Here is a 21,286-nt window from a genome sequence, read left to right on the forward strand (position 1 = left end):
TGACACTGAAGTCCGCAGGTTTGGCTGTACCTTGTGAATGTGCTTGCACCTGCTGACTCACCTCCATATCGAAGGAACATATTGTTTTTTTCTTCTCATTTTCAGCTCAGAAAGTCTCTTATGTGCGATACAAATAAATTCTTTCAAAAAGACTGCATTCATTGTGTCAGCCTCCCTCTAACGATCTTCTCTGCAGCAAAGTGCATTGTGGGATAACCCTTGTCAATGCGAGGCCTTCTCCAGATGGGCCGAGCAGCTCAGGTTACACTGCATTTTTGAGTGTGCGCTCTATCCCACAGCCCCACCACCCCCACCCTCACCCTGCGGCCCCTTTCTCCCTGGGTCTCTCTCTCTCTCTGACTGGCTCACAGTTTCCTGGGCGGGTAGCTCCGAGCTGAGACAGTGCTTCTCCTGTGTTTTTAATGCAGAGCATTAGTGGAATCAGATTATCGGCGTTCTTACGCAGTGTCTGAGCTGGAGGTGGGCAGAGGTGTGAGTCTGGAAGGTGAGGGGGCCATTATTAGACTATTATCCTACATTAAAGGAGAAGCCGCTTCATCAGCAGCTTGTCTGGATTTGATGACATCCCTTTGTCTGCTTTTCCACTGATCGAACAGTTTCCATAGGGGTTTAAATGTAAGTGATCAACGGGGAGAGTATTTTTCCAGAAGAACCTAAACATTGACGGGTTATAGAGTTCAAGAGGGACGATGTCTTAGCCTGTGGCTCTGCTCAACCCTGTACTCAGGAGAAGAGTAGGAGATTACATCTTGTTAGAGCAAGTGGGAGCTCATATGTGCTGAATGTGCGTGCATGCATGCAGAGGTGGTGGAGGGCCTGGGATGCATGTATTAAGAAACGATTAGTTGAGATTAAAGCTCTGACCTAACCCCTCCCTTCTCACCCTGCAGTGCCCCCTGTAGATGAACACCACTTACGCCATGGCTGCAGCCCTGTCCATCAACCGAGGGTCAATGGTGGCACCTTTTCTTTTCCCAAATCTCTTCAACCACAAAACCTATTGAGGACTGAAGGCTACAACACTGGATGGTTTAAAAAGTAAGATCTGAGGTTAGATGAGGGATTCAGCGACTGAAGGTGATGTGCAGTGTCCCACAACACTGGCTCTTCTGAACCACTAAAGCAAGACTTTTTGAGGTCTTTATGACTGTATAGAAATCATAAAACTGACACTATTCAATATTCATACCAATCTATTTAGACTAAATGGAATATTTTCAGACTGTTGGGTCTTCTGAGATGCCCTCATTAGGAGGCAACAAAATTGTCATGTCTGCTCACTGTGATATAACGCAGGTCAGCCTTAAAGTCAAGGGTTCCCGACCCTGGTCCTTGAGGAACACCATCCTGCATGCTTAAGTTTTTTCTTTGCTCCGACACACCTGACTATAATAAATGGGTGATTTACAGGCTTCTGCAGAACACGAGGAAGTAATTAAATCACTGAATCAGGTGTGTTGGAGCAGGGAAACAACTAGAACATGCAGGATGGTGTTCCTCGAGGACCAGGGTTAGGAACCACTGTAAGTTTAAGTGATGCAGTCTTCAACATACGTATGAAGAGACTGGTGATCTTGTTATGACTTCCTGACAATCTTATCAAGTAGGTTAGACAAATTTTGCCTCTTGGAATTGTTTCATCCCTCAAATGTTCTTTGCAATAAATTGTTTAAAAAAAGGAGTCTCATTTGTGTCTTCTTTGTCTTTTTGCCATGTCAGTTTGGTGGCGGTGTTGGGATACTTTTTTTTTGGATTCGAGCTGAAGTACAAGTATCCCTTATATTTTAGCATGACAAAAACCTAAGGTAAATTTGGGATAAGTAAAACCATGTATGCATATATGTAGAGAAAGAATTACATTTCATTGGTATTAACCTAATAGATTTTAGCTACAATCATTTTAAAGGTTTAAACGAACCTTAAAATGAGTAAATGGATGGTGTAGAGAAATGTTTTTTTCAAGAAAGCATGCTAATAAGGCCTGTAATCTAGTTAATTTGCATGTGAGCTGCAGCTAGAAACTCAAACATCACAGGTGCACACATGAATACAATCACAAGTTTGGGCTCACCCAGGGTTCCAGTCTAAAGTGGTAGAGGAGAATATTAAAAAAGGGAATCTTTCATCTGTCTGAATGGAGCCTGCTCCAGCTTTAATCTGGAGGAAGAGCAGGATACACACTATATGACGCCTGATAGATTAAGGCCTGAACACTTCTCTCTCTCTCTGTTCTGCTCTGCAACAGAAGGGCCCTGCCAGCAAATCCCAGGCTTTAAAGTAGAGGAGGTTCAGGCAGCTTATGATGTAATCCAGGCCCTGTCTGTCGCTGCAGGAAAGGTGGGGGAGGAGAGGAGTGCAAGAGGTTATCAGGTTTTGTGGCAAGTGTACTGCCATGGCTACAAATGTGGAGAAATTCAGCTTTGGTACAAAAGAGAAAAGAAAAAAGGTTGTCAAGCTTCAAAAAATGGTGAAACGTAAAAAAAGTTGACATTCAGTCATGCCATTCATTTATAATAGTTACAAAAACTTAAACAAATGGAGTAACTGTCCATAAGGTTAGAAACATTACATTCCACCATAAGTTTATCCGATTTGTCTAGTGTGGTGGATGTTTAATGGTTGGGGCCCATTTTGCTGTATCATGGTCACAAGCCTTTAGTTAAATCAGTGGTCCCAACAGTGGTCCTTGAGGAACACCATCCTGCATGTTTTGTTTCCCTGCTTTGACACACCTGATTTGAATGAATGGGTGATTAACAGACTTCTGCAGAACTTGGAAGTAACTGAATCACTGAATCAGGTGTGCTGGAGCAGGAAACGACTGAAACATGCAGGATGGTGTTCCTCAGGGACCAGGGTTGGGAACCACAGTTACCGGTAAATGAACTGCGATTATAAACAAAAAGTTCAGGACATTTGTCTACAAAATGTAAAAGTGGTTTTGCTAAAGAATTGTTTTAAAGAAATGTTTCAGGAGTTGTAGATATGCCAAGGCAGTTTCCTAAAAACACAAAGTAACTACCTGAATAATTAACAGCAACCATTTTTCTGGACTTTATTTTTCAAAGACAAGTTTGGCAAGTGTTAAACCTTTTGTTATAGCCACATCCAACACTTTTTTGACAAGCATTCATTTAGCTTAAAATGCTCCTCTGCGTCATAAACATTGCAGCTCTCCTCCAAGTGCAACTTCCTGTGTTGTATGAAGTGATGAATATTTAGACTAAAGACAGCTACAGAAAGAAGTTCATTTTAAAAATAACACACTAATGGGTGCCACTGATTTCCATGCACTATAAATAAACAAGTTTGGTACGAGGTCTATTCAGCGATCGCAGCAGTAAACACTGATGGATATCCTGAGTCTCTGCACATTTTGGCATGTCTGTGGGCTATAGTAAAAGGGAAAGGCATGACAGGACAATACTTCAGTGCTAAATTTCCTCATCTAATGTGAGAAATGTTCATGGGAGTGTATGCAGCAGATATGATGTCTTTTACAGAAAGACAGGTGGATAAGACTTTCAGAATGGGGAATGTGAAAAAAGGGAGGTTTCTGACTACAGTACCAATTTAAGTCTATACTAAAAACTGAATAGTCCAGCAGTGATTACACCAAAAATCCAAAACATTGACAGTCTGAGTGGTGCAGAGGTGGCTTTACTCCCAGGCTTTTTGGTTCATCTTGGGTTACTTGTAAGGAAATAAATACTACACACTCAACATCACAGTTAAAAAATATGAAAATAACCAAAGACAAAAAAAAAAAGAAACACCAACAAAAGCAATATCTTTACATAGTAAACACAATGCATTATCAATCACGTATTTCCCCCTGCAGATGTATACGTTTAAAAATATATCCAACATTGTACACAATGTGTTGTCTTGGAAAAGAGGAGAAAACAAATCTCCAAGGTGGCTGTTCAGTGCGTTCCACTCCTTCCAAGGTCCATAGTGTCACTGCTCCAAGGTCACAACCTCCACCGCCTGGCCGTCCAGTGTGACAGTGTTATCTATGCGTGTGGCGACAGGCGCCATTGCGACCTGAACCGGACGGTTGCCCTGGGCGAGGCTGGTCACTACAGTCTGGTACATGCTGACTGGGATCTGGACCAAACCTAAGGAGAAGACACACAGCATGAGCTTCATCCTCTCAACTTTTAACCATGTCCCTCTGGTTTTATTTATTTTCCCTGTAACTGTGATTTAGATGGTTATTAGGAGGCCATCAAGTCTAGAGGTACCATATTTTTCAGACTATAAGGCGCATTAAGTGAAACAAAACAGATGAGTCAAATTTTATTCGATTCATTCACAACAACCACATAAAATCGGTTCGAGGTCAGTAAGCACAACCAGGATTAAAACGTAAGGCGCACCTGATTATAAGGCTCACTGTCAATTTTTGAGAAAATTAAAGGGTTCTAAGTGCGCCTTATAGTCCAAAAAATACGGTAGTTGTCTATGACAGTCCATATTACAGGAAAGGCTTTTCTGAACAATGTTTCGATTGGATGTCCTCAGCTCGCTTCCCCCCATTCCCAGCTGTGCTTGTGTTCCTGTAGGGATTACGGCTGCAGTCATGTGGGCCACTGCCCCACCCTGCAAGCTGTCATTGTGCCACAGGCAGGCAAGAACGTCAGTGTAGGAGATAGCTGTACGGTTAACGCATCAAGTACACAATCCTTCCAAATCCAAGATTTCTGCAGTTCTGCTTGAGAACATTTGCTCCTGTTGCTAAATATTTTTTGTCCCTTTTGTAGTTTCCTACTGAGCCCACCCCTCCAAAACACAAAGCTTGTGATTTATGACAATGTTAATGTGTGCTGATGCTTGTGAAGTGATTGCAGAGAAGGGCTTCTGGAGCTCGTGGACTGGTACTGAAGTGCCTCAACAGACCACTCAAACAAACAGTTTCGCTTTGACATTAAGGCAGAGTAGCTGTATTTGTGTATGTGTGTTGCTGTGTGTGTTTTTTTGTCTGTGAAGGTTCTCAACACAAGCCAATCAGCCCTGCGTCAGGGCCAGTGCACTTCAAATGGTTCTCTTCACTTCTGTACAGCCTGTGATTAGCCGAGGCCAATAGATCAGGGAACGGCTGGCTTCCCTGTGAAAGTGAAGTTCTCATTCTTCCCGATGCTTCTACAGACAAACACTGATGGATTTAAGTTTTGGCTCTATATTTACTAAGTTTCACAGCAGATTTTGAACAGGACAAATATTTAAGTGAGGATTAGTAATATGTGTACAAATAGTATGCTGTAATAAAAAAAATGACTCAATCTATTTAGAAGGAACCCTGAGGAACCTGTTTATGTCTCTAAACTAGCATTTGTTAATATGGTACTCATCAATGCTACAACTAAAGGCCATTTTGACAGGATGTGTTTTGTGTGTATTAGTGACCAATTTACCATATTTTTTGCTGTATAAGTCACGTTTTTTTGCATAATTTGCATGCCCTGCGATTTATAGGCCAAAGTGACATATTGATGGATTCCCCCCCCCCCATATTTATAAACAAATTTTTGGCTGAGAGATGACGTTTTTATTCATTCTGACTGAAAATATTGAACACTACCATTTCTAGCCACTAGATGGCAGTTAAACAGTAAGGCATGCCGTTGTATCATGTAATAGGTAAAAGTGACTATTAATGACACAATGGGCTTGCCATAGACTGCCACCATCGTCTGCCTGGAGCAACTGAATCAGCTTCATTTCAGCGTCGCCCCGGCAAAATGCAGCTGATTTGACCGTCAAAGTGCATTTATTAAGTAAAAGTTAAACTGAGATATATCTTTACTATGATTTTGAGCAAACAAATAATTGTTTTTAAGTGTTAATCTTATTAAATTCTTGTTAAAGTCCTCCTGTGCATGCTCCCGCGGCCGCCATTTGGCAGTCCATCGATTTTTGGCACAACACCGGCCCACATTTCCGGGTTGTCAGCGGTGACGCATAATAGATGTAATGTATACGGCAATGCAACACATGTATGGATTTTTCCACTTTATTAGACATATTTGGACTGAAATAGGGCGGTGCGACACGTACGGTGGAAAATATGGTAACTGTCAGAAACACCCCAACTGATTAGGATAATGCTTTAGGTTTGTGTATTTCCTATGTGGAAGGAATATGAGGATACTCACTGAGCTTTTTAATGCTGACTAACAAACATAAGAGGCAGCCTTATACAAATATATTATTAAAAGCAAGGCTTCAAAGTGCACACAGACAAAAACACACCATCTGTCAAATCAGCACAGAGCAGATTAGAAGGGGGGTTGCAGTAACACTGCAACATGACTGGTGGGAAGCTTACACTTGGTAAAGCTAATCAGAAATATCAACGATGGGTGAAAAAGTAATAATTAGAAAATATACGGACAAAAAGCAAGCTGTGGAATTTAGATGAAAAATGATTTATGACCTTTCAAGCCTCACCAGCCTCATAAAAGTTGATGTGAGGAATGTTGTGTGTATTTGCATGCGTGTTGTGTTTCCACAGCTGTGGAGTGAAGAGATACCTGTGGCATCTTGAACCCCTGCAAGAGCCCCGACAGCAGCTGCCGTCTCTGCCAGGACAATCTGCCCCCCTCCTTGAAGAGTAGCCTCGGCCAACGTCGCTACAGCGTGGGCTGCTGCCTCACTGCAACGCAAAACAAAATACGTGAGCATGTTCTCCCCCTCCATTACACAAACAGGAGATAGATGGAGATTTTAAGCCTTCAGATACGATCTTCAGGTACAAAGCCTCAAAGCTCTCACACATAAGCAGTCTGCTCGTAAAGGCAGGGGTTATTAGAGAGATGTGAGGTGAAGAGGTGGGAGTGTATGAGCTGTAAGAGGCTTTTCTTGTCTGGACTTACAGAGAATCTGTCACATCTCCCCAAAGGCCAGGTGCTACAAGTCTAACAAAGCAGTTTTATTAACCAGATCTACCCAGTGGAATTATCATAAGCTTATTACCACTGCAGCTTCGTTATGAACGCATGGAAGTATTCACAGCTCATATACAGGTGGACATAAAGGGTTGCGAGTGTTGATAAAACTTTGCAGACACAGAATGATAAAGGTGCAGCAGGAAAGAATACAGAAGGACGCTCCGCTCCCCTCCGGAGCTGGAAAATGGACAAACTGTTCCAGAAGCAGCAGAGAAGGGCAGCTCAGCAGAAGAAAACAGCAGCAGGGGGAGGCGAGGGGAGAAGAGGAAGCAATGCTCAGGGGGGCACAGGTAACAAGCCCCGATGGGACACGCCCATGCACATCTGAAACGATTGCCGTGACAGCACAGCAGTGAAAAACGAGCAAACATCTCAAGAGTACCGATGAGTCTGACTGATGAAGTTAGCTAGCTGAAAACCATTACAGCCCCAAAAGTAACCAAATAAAGTTAACAAAAAAGGATAATGATAATTAACCTGAATTATTATTTTAATTTTGATGGATCTATCAATCTAAAATAAATCAATAACAGTAGAGCAGCAAACAAACAGTACACTAGTTGTACATCTTTGAGATCTAAAGTGCGTCTGCTAATGAATTAGCTGCTGAACAGTGATTAAAGTAGTTGACTCAGCATCCAATGACCTGCCAGGACTGCTGCCCTTTGTGACACCTGCTGCCATTAAAAATGGGTTATCATGTAATTTAACGTGTCCATTTGCCTGTCTGTCTATTACAAGAACATTTCTTGAGTCATTGGACAGTTTTAGTGAAAGTCTCAGGAACTAATCATTGGTCATACATTTACAACAGTTTACCAGTCGGTAGCCATTTGATCTTAACAAGCGCATGAATGACCACAAGTCCATTGAGCCAGAGTGTTTTTTGTTTGTTTGAACCTTCAGAATGCAAGATGGTAATTAACATGCATTCCTCCAAGGAATGCTAGTTTCATTATTCAAATATCAGAACAAATGTAAAAAAAAAAAAATATCATGATGCATCCAACTGACTGTTATTAATTTGCAAATATGAAATAAAACAATCCTTGGTATAAAGATGATAAAAGCCAACTTGAGTTGACCTCACCTGTTGAGAGCCATAGTGACCGTGGCTCCAGGCTGGAGCTCATGACTGGCAGCAACGGCAGCTTCAGCTAGTGATGCTACGGCCTGCGTCGCCTCTGACGCTTGCGTTGTTTGGATTGTCATCTCTCCACCCTGAAGGGTGGCCCAGTTCTGTTCCACCTAGAGAGGGAGACATAAGGAAAAACATAAAATACTCTTCAAATTGGATTTATGATCAACTGAAATGTGTTTCCCCATCAAATCCACCTATTTTGGTCTGGTTTTAAGTGTAGTATATGTGTATTTGTAAGCATGTAGCTATTACCTCCCCATCAGTCACAGTTGAGTAGTTAACCTGTGCCACAGTCACACCAGGCAGCTCTGAAGCGTCTGCTAATGTTGCAACTGTGTGTCCTGTCCCAACCTGAGACAGAAATGCAGAAACTGATTATAATGAACTTTGAAATAGTTTGCCACTATTCAAATACACAGTAACCTCAATGCACCTGGATAAGCGAGACCGTTCCATCAGGATTGCTGACGGTCTGAACGACGGTCTGTGAGGGCACAAGGTGAGCTATACTCTGCGCAGTGGTCAGGTGGTGCTGGGTTGCAGTTGCTGGAATTATTTGCTGGTCCTCAAAAGCATACAACAAGTCCTCGCGGCCGTGCTGCTTGTAGCAGTTCTTCACTATTGTCCTCAGTGCCTGCGTCCAAGATACCTGAGGAAGCACAGATAATGTAGAGATGCTGAAGACTGGTATGGAAAAGTTGTGAGGTTCTCATTTTCTTTCTTTACACCACATCTGGATGGGCAAACATCAAAATGTATAAAAATAAATAATTGCAATTACAATTCTGCTGGTCCTTAATGGCAATTAATAAATATTTGATGCTTATAAGGAGCAAACTTACTTTGTGAACCAGACTGAATGTGCATAGTTAAGTATCAGTATGTCTTTGCAGGAATTCCTTTCAAAAATCTTTTGGTAGTAATTGTCTTACTCTCTGTTTCTGATCCTCGGTGCGGACATCGCTGCGAACGTTGGCCCAGGGGATGTCCTCGGGCCACCACACTGGCTTGCAGCTCTCTTTGCCCCAGCCAGGCTTCCCTCTGCCCGTGGAGTACTTCAGCATTTCTGGGATGAACGCTCGCAGCTGAGCCTAAAAACAGCAACAACAACAAACGAGCCATTAACCAACCAAAGTTTCTCATACAAAGGCTGACGCGTGAGCAAACACACTCTTGAGCCAGAAGCAGCAGACACATATTAATTGTGCACCTGCTGAGATGGGTAAGGCCTGCAAATAGAAACAGGGGCTTCTAAAAAGGTGTGTTTATTATGGGACTGATCTTTGGCCGTGGCTCCAGTCTGATGAGTCAGACGGACACCACGAGAACCTAACACGAGTCTGGCAGTCAGCCCGTCCCAGCATAGGCTCTAGTACATTTGTCACGGGCATTAACAGTGTTACAAGCATTTGAAGAGGCCATTTTGCATTATAATAGACATCAATTATTGTTATCATCCTTCTGAAATCTGCTTATTTTACACACTTTAGCATCAACACTTCCAACAGGCAGAAACATGCAATCACAGCCATGCTGCAGTGGTGGTTTAGTGCCAATGTCCTCAGTGTCCTGGTAATATGCACGCATCACCAGGGGGGATTATATTGCACAGTGAGGCTCTGCAGCGTCTGCCTACTTTGACATCACAGGCTAAATTTGGTTCCAGGAGAAATAAATCCCTTCCTCCTCTCCATTAGACCCCTCTTTTCTAACTCACAATCACAGGCCACCTATAGATAGTTTCTCAGTGCATCAAATAATGATGAGATATGACAAAATGGATTATGCTACAAAATGGAGGGTAGACACCGCATCTGGTGGCTGTAGTAATACATCTCCACTTTGGTAAACAGAGGAATGGCGGCTTGGATTAGCTCGGGACAAGGACTTAGTAGCAAAAGGATTCCTGCATTTCCACCTGTGGGCGATGCGGATGTTTGCATGCAGGACCAGATGGCTTAATTAAAGTGGCTAGTTAGTTAAGTGGCATGTTGCCTTCATGCCGACCACCCCACCCCCAATCTTAATCCTCAAAGCAGTGGTCCAATCAGCATTTAGTTTTATGTTACTGGGTCTCTGAACTTAACAAAGGTAGGTGGTAATTAAGGGCTCAGGCTAGACCAGGGATCACCTGCTACAGATGCTCCATGTATCTTTGTGTTTCAAACCCACTGCAGACGAACTTATAGACAAAGTTAACTCTTTTCTGATATGAATCACGTTTGAATTAGCTCAATTTCATGAAAATCCACTTCCCAAGTTTACCAATCTGTTAAAAACACCCTCGCTGCTTCACCTGCTTCTGGTTACTCGAGATAATTTCATCTTCCGTCCTCCAGAAAAACAAGCACCGACTAACACCCGGTCTCTGAGGATCTATCTGACCCAGGATTGGCTGCTGCGCTCCCTGGGCTGCGGGCCATCTCTGAGGGCCGCGCTCATGCCGGCTACTCTGATGATGATCCGCAGAGTGCGTCAGCAGCACGGGGACGGTAGAGTAAACAAGCCAGCTTCCCTTGGGTGAAGAGGACTCAGGCAGCCAGTGGTGCTAATGCTGCGGCGAAAGGCTTTCCAAATGCAGCAGACTCTGCACTCCCACTAGCTCTCTGGCAGAGAGGAGATTTAGTTTGTTTTCCAAGTGCTGACACAACCTGTGTATGACTGGAATTAAACTTGGCATTCCTTAAAATAAAAGCATTGATATACAAAACGATATCATTAGAGGTAAACAGCTGACACTGATAAAGAAATAGCCAAGCTTTTTCTTGTTCATGCTACATATTAAATATTTTTAATCACTACTGTACTGTTTTGTGGCAACTACTACCCCCTACTGGTAGCATCAACTTAGGTTTAAAATGTTGCCATAACCACAAAAGAACCATCCATCCATCCATTTTCTTTACCCGCTTATTCCATTTTGGGTCACGGGGGTCGCTGGTGCCCATGTCCAGCAATCACTGTGCGAGGGGCGGGGTACACCCTGGACGGGTCGCAAGTCCATCACAGGGCCACACAGAGACAAACGAGACAAACAACCATTCACTCTCTCACTCACACCTAGGGACAATTTAGAGTTACCAATCAGCCTAACATGCATGTTTTTGGACTGTGGGAGGAAACCGGAGTACCCGGAGAAAACCCACGCATGCACGGAGAGAACATGCAAACTCCACCCAGAAAGGCCCCTGGACCGGGGTTTGAACCAAGGACCTGCTCGCTGAGAGGCAGCAGCTCTACCAGTTGCGCCACCGTGCTGCCCCCACAAAAGAACCATTTAATGCTAAAAATGCATTATTCACTGTTGAGTGGGAGGAAGCCTCACCTGGGTCATTTTATCCACCGAGACGGGGATGCCATCGATGGTGAGCGGGGGCAGCTCTGAGGCCAGCTCTCCACCAGCAGGGGCGTGCTCCGCCAGGGCATTCTCCAGGTCCTCTAACATCATGTTCTTATACTTTCTTACCTAGTCGCCAGGAGGAAATCAGCAGAGGCTCAGTTATTCAGTCAACAGGAATTTGAGAAGGCCAAATCACAAAAAAAAAAAAAAAAAAAAAAAAAAAAAATTGTAATATACACATAAAAAATACTTTTGTATGACCAACAAATTCATGGTTTGTTGTCTTTTTCACAGTTGTTCCAATACCGTTATTCCCACTTATTTAATAAAAGCACTTTTGAGGTATCAGATCTGATTTAGGATCAGGAAAATACTTTGAAGAGCAAGCTTACAAATATGTACAATATACTTGAAGTAAATCAAACACTCACCACATTCTCTAATGGAGCAGCACCAAACACCTTAAACACAGGGTTCGGTTTAGAGGGGGAGACACACAGCACTATGGCCTGTTGGCCCACTCTGGTGGTGTACTCATCCAGTGTAGCACGCAGTTTCCTGCAACCACAAACCACCATTTAACGGTAAGTTCATTTAAAAGCCAAACAATGGTAGTCTCAGGTGGTTAAAGTACAACTTACCTGCTGGGAAATAAGACACAGTGGAGACGTTCTGTAAAGAACTCACCTGAGCAAACGGGTCTGCTGCCTCTTGCGGATTGAGGGATTGGATTCAAAGATGTGAGGCCTTTTTCTTTTCTTCCCGGTTGCCACGGCAGCAGCTGCAGCCATGCCTACTGGCCCTGAGAGGGAAACAAAAGAGCAAGTTTGACTACAAGCAAAAGAAACTAATAAGAAAACATATAATTGTATATTTTGTGGTTTAGTGTCAGTTTGCTCCTTTCAAACCAATTCTGCTGGTAATATAATTTAATAAGATGCATACGTTTATAACTTTTAACAAAATCCATGTTTGCACTATCATACTTTTAAGTTTGAAAAAAGAGGAAAGAAAATAGAAGGGCGGCACAGTTGATAGAGTAGAGCTGCTGCCTCTCAACGAGAAGGTCAATGGAATGAACCTGGGCCGGGGGGCCATTCTGGGTGGAGTTGGCATGTTCTCTCCGTGCTGCGTGGGTTTTCTTCGGGTACCCCGTTTTTTTCCCACAGACCAAAAACATGCATGTTAGGCTGATTGGTAACACTAAATTGTCACTAGATGTGAGAGTGTGAATGGTTGTTTGTCTCAATGTGGTCCTGTGATGGATTTGGACCTGTCCAGGGCCTCTCGCAGAGATTGCTGGACATGGGGCAGTGACACCCCCCCCCCCATGACCAAAAAATTAAGAAGTGGGCAAAAGATAATGGATGGATGGATGAAGGAGGAAAAAGTCTAAAGGTAACATAGTATACAGTAATTGTTCTGCACTGCCCTAATATAAATAACATTAGCACCCCCTGCTGTTCAAGTATGAGTATTACATTAAATATAACCAACCAAATATAAGCACCAGCAACTAAAGTATACAATAATAACTTTTCGACTCACCTGCAGCTGCAAGGTGAGCAGTGACCTCATCAGTACCAGCTGAATTGAGGATGTCTGTGTCATCATAAGGGTCATCATCTGGTGAGGATGTTGAGTCCTCTTCAGCACTCATCATAGATGATTCTGTATAGGTTGCCACATGTACCTAATCATAATGAAGGAATCGGGTAAATATTTCTAGTTTACTAAATAAAATATCAACATAAAGCCAATGTTTGTAACAAATGTAAAAAGTGTAAAAAAAAAAAAAAAAAGTACAAAAGATGGAAACAGTCCAAAGTGCGGCAGTTTGCTGGGAGAGCAGCATCAGTACCATTCTTAGTACATGATAAGTATTAAGTATCTGAGTCATGATATGAATCTTATTTTATATCTGTTGCTATGAATTAATAACGCTTAAATACATTTGTCATTTTAAGAAGCGTAATTATGATGCACATATGTGCAGCAGCTCGACCTGGCTGACGGCGCTGGCTTCGATGGTGGTCATGTGCTCTGTCTGGTTCACGATGTGGTCCTCCATCATCAGCCACCTGGTCTACACAGCTCAGTCCACAAAATAACTACTACGGAAAGGATAAAAGATGCAGGATGAAGTCCATGACATTGATTATACTTATCTATAATAAAGTTCTGAAAACAAATTGAAACATTGCAGTTTAATGGATGCATACAAAGTGCATGTTTCCCAGTATATACAGCTGTTGCCACTCTCTATACCAGGTTTCCAATATGTTAGTAAACTATTATTTACTTTAAAACAGCTGAAAATAGTGCATGTATTAACAGGTTAATGATGCTGCAGTTAATCTTGCAGATGTGATTTGTTCAAGAAACAATTTATTCAAAATGTATACATTTGTTTAAGTTTCCTGTAAGGCAAATTGGCAGCTCAAACTCTGATATTAACCAAAGTAGCATTCCATTAGTTCCAGTCAATCGAACCTGCTCCTGGACAAATTCACCCAAACCACACTCCTCCTGTTGAGTCTGGGGCAGCTGATATAAATAAAACTGATCAGATTTTTGTTTTGCTTTCCGCTGCACACTTCTGCAGGGGTTGCCAATGCAAGGAGTCAAACAAAATCTTTGCAATTGTTTTGCGTCAAAAACGACTTCAGATTGTGACTTCATATTAAATATAAATATTAAATAAAGCAGTAGATAAGCTTTCTGGAAAGCTCATCTACTGTCACATTACACATTAATTATTATGCAGTCCACATGCCAGTACATATCTGATAATCAAATATAAACTATATTTACACATGAACAGTTTTTGTGCCTTAATAGCAGGGAACACTGTGTGTGAGACTTAGGTTATTACAGTCTGAATATACAAAAAAAGAAAAACATGACATTTAATGAAACACTTCAAACCCATGCATCATTTAACACTATCTTTTATTTACAATGTGGCAACTGCAACACAAAAAGTAAATAAAATTGGTTTATTGAGGACACCTTAACACAATATGAGCTCATTTATGAAAATGCATGAGAGCAGGTAGCGTTCACAATAGTTTTCTGACGTAAAATACAACTAAGGAAGTTGGTAAGTTATGGATTAATGCACATTTTTGTGTGTGCCCTTAATTTCCAGTAGGTACAGTAAACGCTTGAAAAGCATGCACAGCGAGACAAATATATACACGTTTAATTATTTGCATTGTCGGCAACGAGGTATAACTCACAGAACCGTGTAAGGGATAAGATGCTGCTCACGCGCAGCAGCATTGTTGTGGAGTTGTGTTAGCCACTTTTAACAGCTAAGCTAACAACGTCCTACATTCGGCTAATTAGCTTTAAGCTAATCATTTTAAAACTGTGGGTTATCTAAAAGCACAACTCCGATCAGTAAAAGCATTGTTTGTTTTTAAAGCTCTGTACAGGGACACCGATAATTCCCGTGCGCGCTGTGTTAAGATAAACCACAGAAACACGACAGCTAGCATAAAACCCGCGCAATATCAAACGAAACAGAATGTTAAGATAGGCCTAGCGGCCTGCATCTCTTTCCCCTCTCAGAGCTCATTTCTCGATACGCGCCAACAACACGAATCGACACAAAATAGTTTTAAACGCTGAATAGCAAAAGTCCAGCGAACATCTAAACAATCGGCATCCTTCACTCGAACGCTGCCGGGTTCGATGATGCGGCTGCGCCGGGGCTGAAATAGATGGAGATTGCGCGGTAGGGCACTAACCTCAGAGCGGCTGCGCTACTTCGGGCCTGCGCTGTACAGCGGGGACGGACTGGGACTGAAGGCAGAGGGGGAGCCAGCAGCAAACAACGAGCAGCACAACAGGGAGCTGGTGATGCCTTCACGGGCGCCCTCCTGTGTTTCTACTACATACATTTTAACCGTGTTGCGCACACTACATTCAAATTGTGTTTAAATTAAAACCAACAACGCCAATAAGTATAATGCATTTCAGAAATATTTGAGGAAGTTGATAAACTATTAAAAGGAGTTAAACCAGAAATGACCGCGAGCGGAATGGTTGAAATAAACATTTCACACCGATGAAATGCGTACAAGTTTTCTAATAAAATACTTGTTTGCTCACATTTACATTTTGAGAACACTTGAGCGTCAATAAAATGAGCACTAGTGTTATTAGTGAGCATGAGCTTTGATTGTTTTGAACCACTTTGGCTGTGGTTGCCTCAGCCAGAAACCATCTTATTACCAGCAAACAGGTTGGTCCACTATGGGATTGTGCTGCTTGTGGGACAGTTTGTTTGTGGCTCCTTAGATTGATGAAAAAGAAAAAGAAACCATCCAGATGACCTGATTGAACATTGTTGGATTTTTTCCCCCTGGATTATTGAGCATGAACTTTGATGTTTTGAACCACTTTGGTTATGGCTGCCTCAGAGGAGTCGACAACGGGGGAGAGGGCGACCCCCAGAAACCATCTGATCACCAGCAAACTGGTTGGCCCACTATGAGATTGTGCTGCTTGTGGAACTAAGTTTGTTTGTGGCTCCTCGGACTGATGAAGTCCTTTGGATGAAGGACGAAACGTCTCAACAAAAAGGAAATCATCCAGAGGACCTGACTGAACTTTGTTTGTCATTCACTAATGATTCATTCCAGTGAATGAATCTTTTTGAGTTAACAAACGTTTTCTCAGTTCATTTGAGCTCAGCGCGAGCGTGCTGGTCAGGAACTTCTACGTTCTGCTCGTGACGTGAATATGAACGACACAGCGGCCTGTGCCGTGCAGGCAGGGAGGGACTGTTGGTGACGCCTGAGTGAATGTGACTAATGTCTTGTACTGTTAATGTTGAGTCACATGAAAATAAATGCACACACGCCCCATCTCCATTATCTTAACAGACAGTTTGCAAAAAGGAACGAAAGGAGACGAGGCAGGGGAAGACTCACAGCAGGGCAAGCTGCAGCAGCAGCGTGGGGGTGGCTGAGTGTGAGACACTGAGTGAAGATGATGGAGTCAAGAAGAAAAAGTGTTGTCTAGACACAATTTAATTGCCTTTCTGCTACAGCTGCTATACAGCCTTGTTTTAATATTCCTGCCTTTTTATACATTAACTGATAAACTCAACAATTTTCATTTCAGTCTTTCCTACAGAGAGGGCAGGGTTGATTCTTTCGATGAACGAACTGCTGATTTGCGCATGCGCACACACAGAGAACTGTCCCTGAGGAGTGATTCATTCACGTAGTACGAGTTGGTGCTGTGAAACACATCTATTGCACGAATAAACTGCATGAACTGATTCGGTGAAAAGATTCGGTAAACAAATCTTTTCAACGAATCATTAAAGGAACTGATTCTAGGGATTCGGTACACTCAAAAGAACTGCTGATCCCATCACTACTGCTAATAGTGGAGCTAACTTTCTATGTAGCAGATTGGCATTTTTGCTAACTTTAAATACCTTTTGCAGAAATTAGCTCATGATAAAATTGAATCCAGTGAATTCAAGTCTGCACCAAATTATACTGTAAACGCACAGCGTCATTAACTAAGTGCACTGCAAACACACGAATGGTGCAAACTCCAAAACAACTGCTACAAAAAAAAAAAAAAATGCTGCAAAAGAACATTTCCGCTATCACAGAGCAAAAAAATAATATGACAACATAAAATAAATGGAAAAGAAAAACAGCTGCAAACACCAGCGCAATAACACCCCACCACCGCCACAAACAGTCTCTGACTCATAGTGTCAGTTTACAAACAATATCAGTGACTTTAACATAAATGCCAAACCTAACCAGAACAGGAAAAATAACATGATAAACCCATTTTCACACTCAGGAACATCATAAACAATCAGAAACATTGTACACATCATTCCTACCCAGCATGCTTTGCAACGCTCACACTGTCTCTGCAGGATGTGACTCTCCAGCCAAGGTGCATACTGTCAATTAAAAGTCATGCCTGATCTTTTCAAGGCATGGAAAATATTGCACAGGTCATCCCACAGTGTGATACACAGAATCTGTGCATGTGGCGTGTTCGTGACCTGCAGTGCACGTTGCAGTAAGAAATCCTGTCTGGCAACTTTTATAACTTATGTAGTTCTTTTTGTCTGCACGTGATGTTTTCTCTGAGGTCAACAACCACGCCTTGAGGCCAGGCTCTCCTTGCCCCTCAAAATTGATTACAATTGATTAATTGATTGATTTGTGTTCCCAAAGTGTCCCCATCCCCAGAAAGTGAGCTGCTGCCACAGGATGACCTGGACTCCTCCTCTTTCTCCATCTGTGGTAAAGTCACAACATTAATATCTCAAAATAAATCACTCAGTGGCATGTGGTGCTTTGGGCAGGTCTAGAAAACAAGATGTCTCTAGCAAAACATTTACAAACAAAATGAGCAGTTCAGTGGTGATGGAGATTATTGTAATAAATTGTGCTTTTAGTCCTCTAAAGTTATAGTAGAGTGACGTCTCCTCACATCTGAAAGTTCCTCAGCTATAACTCAGAGAAGTTTGGCCTTCTGAGACTTTGCTATCTGAGGTCAGCACGCTGTTCAAGGTGCTGATGACTCAGAAGGCTGACACATCCACGCCCTCGGCCTGATGTTCTGTACAGACTGTCGGCAGCTTACCACCAAACTCTGGGCTTCAACTGCTCAACTGCTGCAGGAAATAGACCAAAGAATTCTTGCGCAGAGAAGAGATCAATTCTTACACCTTCACCATTTTATCATTACCGTAATAGACCCTTCGTGAAAAAACATGGGGAAAGACGGACAGACAGAGGACAAGAATAAGTGTTTCAGTGAGGGAAAGCAATCAAACGTGCTGTTTTCACACTGTTACACCTATAAGTCCCCTTTACAGAAGACGAGGACCTCGCTGTATCCACGGCGACGTGGTAAGAGGTGTTCAGTGGTTTGCAGGTGTCACTGTATTTTAATCACTGGACTTCCAAGATCACTGATCATAGCAAAACGGAGGGTGTCATCATCAGTGACCAAATAACACTGAAATTATACATTCAGTTAATGAGTGCTATACAGTATAGTTCCAAATTTACCTTCTATTTCAAGCGCAAAAGCAGTCTACTCATCTGCTCTAACAGACTCATGTTCGTGCTGCTGTTCGGCCTATTGTTTTTATACTACTCGTGCTTAGTGTATTTTTAGTTAACGTTTTTCTTAGTTCATATCTTAGATCTTATTACTGTTTTTCTTTTACATTTTATACTTTTGTTGGATGTAACTGGGACCCTGTGTACACAATTTCGTTCCACCACATGCACCACATGTGGTGCATATGACAAATAAAGAACCCTGAAACTTGAAAAATATTTTAAATGTCTGCAGGTGGATTAAAAAAAGTAATAAAGCAGCAAAAAGTGGATTTAAAAGCTGAATCTTTCATCTGACAGAAATAAATAAGATCTAAAAGACTGGACACAAAGCTGAAAAAAAAGTTTTTCCTTGAGACCAACAGAAAGTGTTTCTCTCACTTTTACAATGTGTCCAGGAGCGAAGTATTGCAAACTCTGCAGCCATAGTTAACGTCTTTGCTTTTAAGTTCCCTGACTGTTCTCTAACTTGTGTTTTTTTTTGTTTTTTTTTCACAAACAGCACTTATACATTTTTGAATTTTTTAAAAATGATTTTCCGCTAATGGAACATAACTTTTGTAAATTTTCAATAAAAATGCAAATCACATTTAAATTTCCATCCATCCATCCATCCATCCATTATCTTCTATCCGCTTCTTCCTATTCAAGTCACGGGGGTCACTGATGCGGTGCCAATGTCCAGCTATCACTGGACCAGAGGGAGGAGACACTTTGGACAGGTTGCAAGTCCATCACACCTAGAGACAATTGTAGTGAACCAGATAACCTCAAATCTACCAGATGGACAGAGACTGTTATTTTCATTGATCTGAATAAGTCTGAACCATCTGATGAACTTTCTTTCTTGAATTAATCAAGCAGAAAAGACAATTCTTTATAATCATTACTGTCTTACAAATGTTTTGATAATCAAATTGTGTTAGTTCACTCAATGCTTTACAGGTTGAAAAGAACTACTAATTTTTATTTTTACATAAACAGTAAGTAATGATTTTTGTTCCTCATTCAGAGAAGAAATCATTTGAATATGCCTTTCTTGATTTTCTGTCTGAAATGAGCAAGCTGTCGTAAGTATGTTAAAGGTTGGTTTTCGGTCAACTAAAATGTTTACCGAGAAAAATGTCATGTTTTACTATTTGAAAAGATTACAAAGTGTGAGACTCCACGAAGTCTGCTGTTGCTGCAATAATCTTTTCTGTATGTTGTAAACAATCCTTGACTTATGATAACATCTTACGTCACAAATCCACTCCTCTTTCTGGTCCTTCCACGAATCAGAAAGCTCTAAATTGAACAGGAAGTCGACCCAAATAAAATGTGGCAACTTCTCAGTTCATAGTATGGAGATGAAGAAGAGAAGGAATAGAGAATTATGGATTCCAGAATTCCAAGAGAATGAGAGTTCTGAGAGATGTTGGAATGAGAGCTGACAACAGGTCCGATAGTCCAACAGAATGAGCAGATTGAGAGTGCAGCCGGTTATGAAGAGTTTGGAGTTATGAAGAACCAGGGACGTTTGGGATTATAAGTCTGTTTTGAGCTAACCACGCACGACTCTCCGAGGATTTTTAGCTGTGCTTAACGGAGGTGCTGGAAACAGTCTGAAGGATGCTTACTGAGCTGATCTATCGTCAAACCAGGTAAAGGCTTCTTCTTCGACTAAAGTGTACCGTGGACGGGCTGAGGATCTGACGGAGCGTGCAATTTCTGGTTAAACAGATTAAACTTCCCTCACACAGTTCTCTGTAAGATAATCTCCTTTCACTCTAAAACCCACCTCTCTCTCATAAATCAGTACAGATATTTTAGAAATATCTTAAGCAAAGTCCTCAAATCACCGCCGAGTGATTTGAAGTTCATTTTCTGTGAAACTGTCTGTTATTATTTTCATATTTTGCCAAATTAATGTAAATGTTTGATGTTAAACTTTGATTCTGAAAATAAATGATTCCATTCATTTGATGGGTCAAAGATAAATAACGTCTCTCGTTCACATTTCTGTTAAATTCAATGCACGACATTTACAGTCAGAAAAATGAAGAACTCGTGAAAAGTATGCATAAATATATATCCATATATTTGTCATACAACAAGTGACACGTACCTCACGTGTATCACTACACAATTTAGAGTTACCAGTCAGTCTAACATGAATGTTTTTAGTCTGTGCATGGGAGGAAACCAGAGTACCCGGAGTAAACCCATATACATGGAGAGAACATGCAAGCTCCACCCAGAAAGGCCCCCGGCTGGAATTTGATCTGGCAACAGCTCTACCACTGAGCGACTGTGCTGCTCCACATTAAAATTTTGTTTAGTTAAAATGTAAAAAAAAACAAAAAACCTTTTCTTTTTACCTTAAGTGACAATTTATAATCAGTGAAGTTATTTTGGTCATAATTTTCTGTAATACAGCATTGAAAATTGATCAAAATGTACCTCAGTTGAGAAAATATAGTTGAGTGTTACAACTTTTCATGGTAGTAGCACATCTTGAGTTGAAAACATTTTCAAAAGACCTGGAAAATCCCCCCACAGACATCAATGCTATTTAGTTTTAGTGTTAAAGTCCAGTCCTGTTCAATGATCTGCTGTCTCTTGTGCGCAAAGTTCCCTCTGCAATTCAATAGTAACAGCTGTTCTATTACAGCGAGGAAACCCATCCATCCATCCATCCATCCATCCATCCATCCATCCATCCATC

General features: G+C 41.7%; 1 protein-coding gene across 1 annotated transcript; it reads right to left on the reverse strand.

Moving 5' to 3' along the window:
- Window positions 1-3,575: 3,575 nt before the first annotated feature.
- Window positions 3,576-15,289, reverse strand: nrf1 (nuclear respiratory factor 1). The gene is made up of 12 exons (XM_037695974.1): window positions 15,211-15,289; window positions 13,461-13,569; window positions 13,004-13,148; window positions 12,143-12,257; window positions 11,887-12,013; window positions 11,441-11,581; window positions 9,048-9,206; window positions 8,549-8,764; window positions 8,368-8,466; window positions 8,065-8,222; window positions 6,558-6,679; window positions 3,576-4,142 (listed from the first exon to the last, which is right to left on the reverse strand). The coding sequence occupies exons 2-12, from the start codon at window positions 13,527-13,529 to the stop codon at window positions 3,982-3,984; spliced, it is 1,512 nt and encodes a 503-aa protein (XP_037551902.1). The 5' UTR covers window positions 13,530-13,569; window positions 15,211-15,289; the 3' UTR covers window positions 3,576-3,981.
- Window positions 15,290-21,286: the final 5,997 nt, after the last annotated feature.

Source organism: Nematolebias whitei, chromosome 22 (genome assembly GCF_014905685.2).
Source record: "Nematolebias whitei isolate Nwh7 chromosome 22, NemWhi1, whole genome shotgun sequence".
NCBI classification, from domain to species: Eukaryota; Metazoa; Chordata; class Actinopteri; order Cyprinodontiformes; family Rivulidae; genus Nematolebias; species Nematolebias whitei.

What these genes read in the sequence shown, in the direction of transcription:
- nrf1 (XM_037695974.1), bottom strand. Translation starts at nt 13,529, where the DNA reads ATGATGGAGGACCACATCGTGAACCAGACAGAGCACATGACCACCATC. An exon ending in CCGAGGATCAGAAACAGAGA is followed by an intron (nt 8,765 to 9,047) that starts GTAAGACAATTA and finishes GTGCTTCCTCAG; the next exon opens with GTATCTTGGACGCAGGCACT. An exon ending in GAACGGTCTCGCTTATCCAG is followed by an intron (nt 8,467 to 8,548) that starts GTGCATTGAGGT and finishes TTTCTGTCTCAG; the next exon opens with GTTGGGACAGGACACACAGT.